A 10,727-nucleotide genomic window follows, 5' to 3' on the forward strand; every position below is an offset into this window, starting at 1 on the left:
TGTTGCTGCCTTTTCTAAAGCCTGCTTGGTGTGGGTTCAAGCTGTTGGAGTTTTCCAGGTACCAGTAAAGGCGGTTGTTCACCATTCTTTTGACAAGCTTACCGATACATGATGTTAGTGATATAGGTCTGTTGCTCTTCGCTTCTCCAGGTGGTTTCGCCTTCTTTAGGAGCGGTATGATCTGGGGATCCTCCATGCCTTTGGTATTCCGCTCGTTCTCCACGTGGTATTTACTAAGCGGCATATGACATCTTTTCCTTTATCACCAAGGTTGCACAGCATTTCGTTGGGTATTTTGTCTGGTCCTGGGGCTTTCTTTTGCTTTAATTTTTTGAGGGCCTGTCCAAGTTCCATCATGCTGAAACCCTCCTCAAAAAGGGTGTTGTTCACGGTAGGGGCTTTTTCTTCATGCATAGCCTTGTTTATGAGGGGTCTATCGGCCTCAGTTAATCTACTTGCTCTGTTTACAGAGGCGAAATACCGGTTAAAATGTTCAGCTTTCTTCTGGTCTTCTGCCATGGTGTTGCCTGAAAGGAAATATTCTCCCGAGAGGTTGCTGACAAGGGACCCAGCCTTTGTTCCATTGTGGCCAAGGTCAAGATCTTCACAAGTCTGGGTCCATTTTTCATTTTTGGCTTTTTTAACTGTCATTTTCACCTGAGCGCAGGTCTTGTTATAGTGTGTTCTGGCTATTGGTGATGGTGAGTTTTCCAGTAACTGTCTGGCCTTCTCTCTTTCTGCTACGGCAGTCTGGATTTCTTCATTCCAAAAGGGTTTGTAATTTCTTCGGCATCCCCGAGGAAAGTGCAGCGATGCAGCTTTAAGAATATTTTCAGTGACTTGTTCATTAAAAAGATCAGCATCATCTGTTTCTACTATGTTAGAGAGCAATTTTTCTGAGGTCTTTTTGTATTCTGCCCAGTTGGCTTTCTTAAAGTTCCATCAAGTTCTCCGAGGGTGGTTCAAAGCAGGTGGGGAGGTGATCTGTGTAAAGATAGGTCTGTGGTCACTTCCTATGTCATCAATCACTTCGGTGCGACAGGCGTGTTTGATGTCAGATGAGCAGATGGTGAGATCAGGCCGGCTGAGAGTCAAGTGGGCTCTGTGACGTACGGTAGGAGTGGAGTTACCATTTTGCAACACAGAGAGGTTGCTGGTCCCACAAAGCTCTTCGATCTTTCGGCCTGTGCTGTTGTAGCTGGTGTAGCCCCATTCAGGGGAGTGGCCATTGAAGTCACCCGCACAAATGGTTTTTCCGTAGTTAGTTGCTTGTAGATCAGACAAGTCACATGTTGTCTGTGGAGGGCTGTAAACATTGTAAATTGTAAACTTCCTACCAATGTGCCATATGGTAGCCTTCTGGGTATCAGATGGTTGGGCAGACGACAAGTGTACGACATCTCCCTGAACATCGTTCCGCAGGTAAGTGACTACACCGCGGCATCCTGTGCATGTGCAGGCGTAACTGGTGTATCCTGTGAGATTCAGGTCCGTACCTTTGTGTAGGGTTTCTTGAAGGAGGGCAACATGAATCTGCCTGTCCTTCAGGACTTTGAGGAGTTCTGTCTTCTTGTTCCTCAAACCACAGCATGACATTGATAAATCAGCCCATTTACAATTTTAGTGTGCCTAAGAACAAGTTAATATCCTCCCTTCGGGAATGGCCTAAAGACAACTTCAGTCAGTAGCACTGCTCTGGTGGGGGTTCAGCATAGTGTGAAATCCCCTCTGGAGATAAAGAGTTTAATAGATGTGCACAGGAAAAACCTTACAATTCTACCTCTCTAAATCCAAATTCCCACGGAGTATTCAACGCCATATCTTGAGCTAGATCCAAACAGCTGCTCTTTAACTTGAGGAGCACAGACTGGAAAGCATTGGGAAGGAGTTCACACAGACTGGCCACCAACTGTGGGTGGCTCACGGCCTTCAGGACAGTAGCACCAAGCTCTGAAAAGATCAATAGCAAACACAAGTATTCATATAGGACTAATGAACATCTATACCAGAGCTTTGTCAACCTTTTATCAGCCAGCCCCCACTTTCGCCACCTTTAAGAAGCTAAAATTTTCATACTGATCACCTATGTGTATTTCCAAGCAGGGCATAAACTAACATGTTTCTACAGGGTGATTCCCACTGCCCACCAAAATGACCAAATATATCAAATTTATATAGCCCTAAACCATGACTAAAAGGCAATGGCATTGAGCGCTTTACACACACTGTGGTTTATATTCTGACTTTTCTGGATCGATGATAACAACAACAACAACACAGGATCGATAACGTGTGTCATCATAACCTTTGAATAAACATGTATGTCATGATCGCAGTCAACCAAATTTCCATAAGAAAAAAAATAACAAAAGTGTATTTTATTTCCTACTGTAGATGCAAATTCAGCTTATGATGGGTAACACCCTATTCTGAAACTACAGAATGAAGGTGAGTGAGTGCAACCTTTACTTTCCTCTCATATTGAATTTCAATGAGAGTAACACATAATTTAATTTCCATATATACCTGCATGTGTTTTTATGGTCCTGTACAGTACAGCCAGGAAAAATTTCTGTCTGGGACAATAAGGTATTACCTTATCTTATCTTATCTTATCTTTCAAGCCTACAAGTATTTAAAGCGTATTCAAGTTTTTCAAATCAAGTGAAGACGACGCTGGCATTTACCACTTTTGAAAACATATTTCTCAATGTGGACACCATGATCCTGAGGCTGCCACTTCCCAGATGCTGAGGATTGCGCATGGACCAAGCAGCACCTCTCTTTTTCTGCTGTTAAGTACTGCTTGAGTTTTCTTTCCAAGTCCTTAACATCCTGCTTCCCATGAGGCTGAGTGTGACTGCAAAGCAAAAAAATATACTTTTTAGAGCACTAGATTATTAAATACAATAATGTATTCCATTACTGGAATCCAACCAGCCGCTTTGTACATTTGAGTCAAGCGAAGCACATTGATCCAATAATGATCACATAGTGCTGAGAAGAAGAAAGACAGAAAGACAGGAAAGACAGAGGGAAAGAAAAGTAATAGGACCTACTAGTGGTGCTGTCCAACCACCCTTGGAAAAAGTAAGACTTCAAGACAGACACACAGAATCAAGAGGGGGATAGACAAGAAATGGGACCTAACAGTGGCGCAGTCCGACTTTACTCTTTAGCTCAATGCTTCTGAATGAATCAAAATACAGAATAAAACGGATAACACAAACTTGACATGACCAGAGAAATTCTTCATGTGACGCTGATTTCATGTCAAAAGAGGGTGCAATGCATAGAATAGAGAGGGGTAGAAAAAACAGGGATCTGAAATCCTTTCATGGGAACAAGAACTTTGAGTTAAAGAAACCATACTATACTATACATACATTGAAAGAGCAAATATGTTATTATTTCAATAATAACTCAAATCTTTCACAAAATGGAAAGTGGACTTGGTCATTTGAAAATGTTAAGCAAAGCAGAGTGACAACACCTATAAGGTAAGCAGTAAGTGGCTTGTTTTTTTAAGCCAACAAAATTAAGCAAAACTCAAGAGCAGAGCGCTGCACTGTGGCAACCCGTAAAGGTCCATTATGGATGGGAATTTACTACTTAGTTTTTTTCCTTAGTGCGACAGTCATAATTTTCTATCATCTACAAGTCACTGTGCACGAAAAAGGGATGAATAAAGTAGTCTTTCTTCTTCTCCCAATGTTATCCCAGTCGAGATAGATCACCTGGAGGTGCCATCTCTGACTCAGAAGTTGACGTGTAATGACCCTCCATCCTTCACGGCCGCGAGCTGCCGTTGCACATTCTGCCATATCCAGGCCTGTCCATGTTCTTATGTTGTCCACCCACGTTATTCTGTCTTCCCCTAGCTCTCCTGCCCCACATCTTTCCTTCAAGCACCTCTTTCACAATGGTATCGTGCCATATTAAGTGGCCAAAGTATTGTATTTTTCTATATTTTATTTTATTTAGCAGGATTTGTCTTGTGTGTAGAATCTGACACACCTCATTGCTTGTCTTTTTTGTTTTCCAACTTATTCTGGCCATTCTACACTAGCACCACATCTCAAACGTATTGTTTTCTTCTTTCTTTGTCAAAGTCAAAGTCCAGGTCTCAGTGCCATATAGGATAATGCGTAAGATGTAGCACCCTAAGAAGATATACCTCATTAACTGTATTTATCATACACTCTGAGTCAACTTCTTGAACAAAATTTCTAGGAGAGTTTACAGTCTTTATTTTGAGCTTACCTACAAAAAGCATCAAAGCAAGCCTTTGTTCCGTTCCTGATGTCCTTAGAAGCCTTCTTCAAGCAGTCATCTAGGAAAAGCATGACCATGTTGTTTTTAGAAACAACGCCAGAAGTACGGATGGAGTACACTGGAGCTGACCGCAGCCAGCCCTTGGACATCTTCGCTTTCACAGTCCAGTAAATCTGAGTTAAGGGAAACCTTCCACGGCATTTATGATGCTTTTTATCCCAGCTTTCAATCACCACTGAAACAAAAAATATGTAACGTTTAATATGGCAATGAATGTAACAGTAAATTAAATATTTTGACTTATTTATGACAGCCTGTAAACTCGAGTTGTGACTGCTTGAATTCAAAGGCTTCAAGGGTTACTAGTTGACATAATTAAAGTATGTGAGACTGGGGGCGCACGCTACACCTGAGGACTTTCTCACTTATTTGTGGATCAGATTTTATCAAATTTCACATATAAAAGAAGCACAGTGAGGAACCTTCAAATCAGTAATCAAATTTTAGAAAAAAAAGTTCCGTTGCCATTGAGACAGCTTTATTGGATTTTGTTGTCAAGTCTTAGACAGTTAATATCATACCTCACTTACTTTCAATGGCAATATGTTATTCTGCATGCGTGTTAGCACAGAACACTGCTACAAAATAATCTGTTGAGTTTTTCGTTAACAAATTAGGCAATTTTTAATGAATCTTTTCTTGACGTAGTATTCAAAGCTGAAAAAAAAATCAGTGAAAATCCACACTCCAGACACCACCAAAAAAATTCAAAAGACCATTAATTTATACTGTTACATCTTCTCTTCATTCTGTAAAACTTTCATGAAGATTGGATGAAAAATGGTGGAGTAATTAATAAAAAGTATACACAAAAACCCGGTTTTGAGAAAAAAGACGATAAACAAAAAAAAAGAGAGACTTTATTAGAATGTGGTGACTAACATGTCTGATATGTGACATAATAAGGCTTTACAGGGTTCTTATGAGATAAAATAGTTGTAAGAGAGGCTGAAGAAGCCAAAAATGCCTACATCTCAAAATCCACAATTTTGACCTAAATTGGAACTTTCAGGTATAGCCCACCCCCCACAATAATTGTGAACATTATATCCATAGCAAATTACTAGTTTTTGAGACACAATGATGTTTTTATACAAACTTTATTACAATTGTGTAGTAGCATTTTACTTTGAGTTTCACCATATTATGATGTTTTGCAGAGTAGTTTGGTTTGAGATTTTCTTGAAAATAATAGATATGATGTGACAGTTTTAGCAGCCAAAGGTGTTCTGGAGCAAAAATAAGGTGGTTTTGCCCACAAGAGCAATGTATCTGTGTGCAGGTGTAAAAGTAAAATCTTAGTACATCTTATTTCTTTTGGAGTTCTTGAATGGGTAAAAGTCCGGTCTTGATCCATCTGATGGTAGTCCAAGACCATTTCCTCAGGATCATCATCATCATCACTGTCTTCACTCCCAACATTATCATCGGAGCCAGCATATGGAACCTTTATCCAGCCACTTACAACAACAGCACCAGCCATGGTTTTGAGATCTTCTGAAAACAAGAGAAAAACAAAGAAAAGATTATATATGTATCACAATCTTCGAAAGTACTAAAAATCAGTCACCACACAAATAAACAGATTGATGTGCTTCATGTACAAATGAACATTAATTGGAGAACTCAGTCGGCCTACCATTTGCTGAAAATTGCTCCAAAAAATTCCCTTCTCGAATGAGAACCACACAAAAAGATTTACGGAGCCGGTTTAGTTGAAGGTGCCCAGTTGTTTCTGGTTTTTGAGTTTATAATGCAGGCTTGGGACTGTCATTGGCCATTATATAAATATGTTTTGGTGGTTGTATTTCGGGGTGGGGGGCCCTGATCGCCCTCCCCCACTTGATTTCTTAAAAATAGTCCTGACTGGTCACTTGCTGTGGTAACATTTGTCAGTCAAGATCACATTTGTAGCAACACGGTGGAATCAGGCGCTCGTCAGTTTTGGACATGTGGAGTTATTGATATCATTTTAAAGCTTGTTCATTTGTCTTGCTTTCCATTTAAAAAACCACTGATATATCATGATATGAAGTCGAGATATTTGCGATTGAAGGAGGTGGGGGGGGGGTCGCCTGGTTTCAGAGGTAAAATTAGCCATAAAATAGCTGCCAAAGCTTGAGAGTCCTTAGACACTGCAAATTTACATTTTTGTGCATTGAATCAATATTTTTCAGTAAAACCCACCTAGAAACGTATTTTTAAACGGACCTTATAGGTGTTGAGTCAAAAAACAAAAATTCGATAAAAATTGCCAAACCGACAGAAAAATGCCACTTTTTTCGATTTCATTATTTTGACAAGCCCCTGATTTCACCACGATACCTCACATATTTTTCTTTACCATTCCACAATTCTTTGATCTAAACAACATAGCATGCAAAATGAAGCAATCCATCAACCCACGTACGACAGTGGTCAACATCACTGTCTTTGATCATCTAAATGCCCCTAGCACTGTCATAATCGTGGCCAATCAGGAGGGACTTATGCTTCACTTTACTAGACCCATAGACAGCAGTAGGCCATGGTCTAAAAGGCAGGACTTTTGGTAGACTGACAGTGTAGTAGACTTTGAATTACACCGGCACGAAGTTGCATTCTTCAGGTAAAAAATTTTTTCATAAAAACATGAGACAATTTGGAAATCAACGTGATGCTATAAGCTTGTATATATACAGTCAAACCTCGTTGTACCACCCCCAGTTGTACCGCCAGGTTTTGTAAATGTACGAAAAGATTCCCTATGTAAACAAAGTATTTACGCCTATACACTGCCACCCGCCAACTATCTAGTTGTACGGTCCTTATAAAACTACTGGAAATTTACCCCGTAGTACCGCCAGCGAAATGGCCGCCAGAAATACACAGTAGGCCTACACATCAGGCTATACACGGCGCACGGCACATCCACTCGGTGGTTGTTTGACACTCTTTTACACACAAAAGTCTATACAAGCTAGGCCTAAGTCTAGATCAAACGCTTTTCACAGATATGCTCCCTTTCCCCCCTCCCCCCTCTTACCTTGCAGATTTCAGGCAATAGGCTACAGATTGATCTACAGTGATGTGGAGAGTCGCAAGTGAACACTGTGTAGTGCAGAAGAGTACAATTAAAATAAAACACAACTGTAATTCAGGATCAAATTTCACTCCCATGTGTGAATCAGACTAAATTTGATGCTATGATCATGAAAATGCTATGATTCTAGGGTTAGGTCAATGTATTTAAAAAAAATTGAATTAAATTTTTAAGTTTAGGCAGCCTAGAGAAACTTGAATGGAACCTCGGCATCTCAGCCCCGCCCCCTGGCATAATATATGGCGCTGCCAGATATTAGCCCAATAGCTTACAGGTTGGCGAATGTCTATGGAGCTTTAAAAAAATTTTGTGAGGACTCACGCTCAAGACTGAGTGACAGATCGAAGGGAGATAACTCATTAATTCATCTAGTCATTGGTAAACAAGTTCCCCTGACGTTAAGCAGTCGTTGCTACATGTATTTTTAACAGAAAACATGAAAACCTCGTTAAACCGCCAGCCCGCTCGTCCCAAGGTAAGTACACCGGGGTTTGACTGTATAATTTGGACAGGGGGCTCTCGTGGCCTAGAGGTTAAGGTGTTGGCCTCTCATTCAAAGGTCCCGGGTTCGAATCTGGGTAGTGACCGAAAAATTTTCTTCTCTAAAATTGTCTCCTTTCACCTCCTTTCTTGCTCTCTAGCAATGTTCTGTTGTCTGCTTTCATTTCCACTTTCTGCCCCCACCCCCTCACCTCCTTTGCACCCTCCTCTGGGCTCCTGACTCTTTCTGCAGCCTTTCTACTGCTACTCCTTGGCTCCTCCTTACTGCTGTCTTTCTGCCACACCCCTGATCTTCTGGTAGGAAAGATCTACACCTCGCCTTCTCGGACAAGGGCGAAAAATCTCGGAGGGCCCGTGTGCAAGTTGCGCACGTTAAAGATCCCTTGGTGGTCTAAAATCGATAAGAGTAGGCTTCGGCCGCCACCCGGGCAAAATTCAAAATTTCCTACTAACAAAAAAAAATATTAGGTGTGTCCCGCGCGCTCATATGACCTATGCAGTTGCGAGCGCCGTAAAACACTTTACAAAAACAAAACAAATAATTTGGACAGCAATGAAAAATAATATATATGTAATGGTGGAGTACAAAGATCAAAAGGAAAACCGAGAATCTGAGGAATTAACTCTATTCTAAGATGCACTAAATTTATATTTTTTTCGTGAAGAGTTTTACAGCACTTGCAACACAATTAGGTCATATAAGTGCCAAAGATTACAGGTGTTACAAGGGAGTAACAAACACAAAAAAGAAGGAGGGGAGATAAAGACGATAGATGTTTGATAGGAAAGTAGAAACAAACCACACCAAAGCACCCGCCAACCACCCACTCACCTAAGTCTGACAATACAAGTACAATAAAATCAAAATAATGAAAAGAGGACAAGTGCATGTGGAGAAGAAAAGTTGTTGTAGCACATTCACTATATATATATATATATATACAGTATAACACAGATAGCTCGAATTCGTTGGGACCGGCCTCGGTAGTTTGAGGGATATCTTACAAAGATAAAGAAGAAAAAAAATCTTGCAAGCAAAAAAAAACAGAACCGCAGGCACATTTCGACGGATGCTTGATTTCGAGTCTTCTGTTTACGACCTGTCCAAGTTATAGGCCCTACTACTACATATGATTCACTGTTCACTGCATGAGGACAGTGCGTACAGAAACCAGAGACCAAAATTATAGCAGAGGAGATTAATCTCCTCATTGGTTTGAAAAACTTGATCTTATCTAGACTTTTTAAAATCTAATTTTAGAGATCGGTTACCTAGCCATACTCTAATGCGTCATGACGCAGTGGAATCAGGCCCTCGTCAATTTTTGGGCATGAGGAGTATTTGTTTTTATCTAAAACTTTGTTCATATACGTCTAGCTTTCAATGAAAAAAAATACCCATTTATCTTGAACAGAATCGATAATTTGCAATTGGAGGGGGAGGGTGTTACCTGGTTCCAGAGGTATTTAAATTAGCGAGAAAGTGGCAATTTTGTAACTTCCAAAGCTTTTAAGTCCTTGGGAACTAGATCTATAGATTTAGATTTTTTGTGCCTTTAGTTTTCAGTAAAATCCACACAGAATATGTTTTTACATACATAGATCTAGAAAAGAACACATGTTGAGCCAAAAAACATAAAAATCGATAAAAATTGCTGAATGGGCAGATTTCACTATTAATTTGATGAGCGCCTCATTTCACCAATATGCCTCACATAATATGATAGTCTCTAGAACTAGAACGTGGAAGATCTAGATGCAGGTCTGAGCAAGACCTAACGACTAAAAATACCGATGCTTGTCTAAATGTTAAAATAGAGGTTAGGTCGGCATTTAACTGAATATTCAACATAATATAATGGCAATGTGGTATTCCAATTTTGTGGATACTCATAGCGAAATCGGATTCAAGAACTAGGCCTAATAATAAAAATAGCATTCGTAGTATAGGCTAGTGCATTACCCCACTTTACAGTCTACAGCAAGCTCTTAAGCGCTTTAAACACTATTTTATTCCCCCAGCAGACCATAGATCTAGATATAGATATATAATCTAGATCTAGATCTAGATATTCTAGAGCACTCAAAAACATTATCAGCTTCCTGAGAAGCTAGATAAGTCCAGTTCAAATTTAATCTATATAAGCTGACACTGACAAACATGTCACAGTTGAAAGTCCAAGTTGAAGAAAGTGACAGGAGTTAGGAGGATAGATTCGAATAAGAAATGAAGGTTGATTGGGGGTGTCAAGGAAACTCTGAGAAAACATATTATCACAACTGAAGAGCTGCGGAGCTGGCCTTACCATAGAAAACAGCAACTCCCCTCGACACTTAACGGACGGCAACAGAGGATGAAAAAGTAACAAGTAAAAGTAAAAAGTATTATATACAGGGTAAAATTGTAAAGCATCAACCTTCTGTAGGCCTAGATATATCTACGTTTAAAACATGTTTACCTTTCCGAAAGGCTGCTTTCGACAACAATCTGTACTCCTTGGCTTAGTAACCTCTAATTCCCTCAACTTCCGTGGTTCTGAGAATCGAAAGAGCCATAAACCAATGATAGTACTAACTTGCGGCTAGCTGCAGCCCCGTCAGCCAGAAGCTGATTGGCTGCGGTAGGCTAGTGGTAAATATTGTGTTGGGCCTATGATTCCAGTTTTAGCAGTTTGGAAACTTCTGAAACTGCTATAAATATATGAAGCCTAATCTACCTATTCCAGTACGGAGCTGAGGTGGCCGAATGGATAGCGTGACTGCGTGCGGAGTGAACGGGCGTGGGATCGAATCCTGGAATGTCCTTTTT

General features: G+C 40.2%; 1 protein-coding gene across 1 annotated transcript in view; it reads right to left on the minus strand.

Annotated features, from left to right (window-relative positions):
* Positions 1–5,832, minus strand: part of LOC101855638 — a gene marked incomplete at its 5' end in the record, with an annotated part of 39,345 nt that extends 33,513 nt beyond the window's left edge. Inside the window, 4 exon segments of the mRNA XM_005097045.3 lie at positions 1,781–1,950; positions 2,688–2,860; positions 4,264–4,510; positions 5,641–5,832. Coding sequence (XP_005097102.2) covers positions 1,781–1,950; positions 2,688–2,860; positions 4,264–4,510; positions 5,641–5,818 — 768 coding nt within the window.
* Between the last annotated feature and the right edge of the window lie 4,895 nt (positions 5,833–10,727).

This window comes from Aplysia californica, unplaced genomic scaffold (assembly GCF_000002075.1).
Source record: "Aplysia californica isolate F4 #8 unplaced genomic scaffold, AplCal3.0 scaffold00145, whole genome shotgun sequence".
Taxonomy (NCBI): domain Eukaryota; kingdom Metazoa; phylum Mollusca; class Gastropoda; order Aplysiida; family Aplysiidae; genus Aplysia; species Aplysia californica.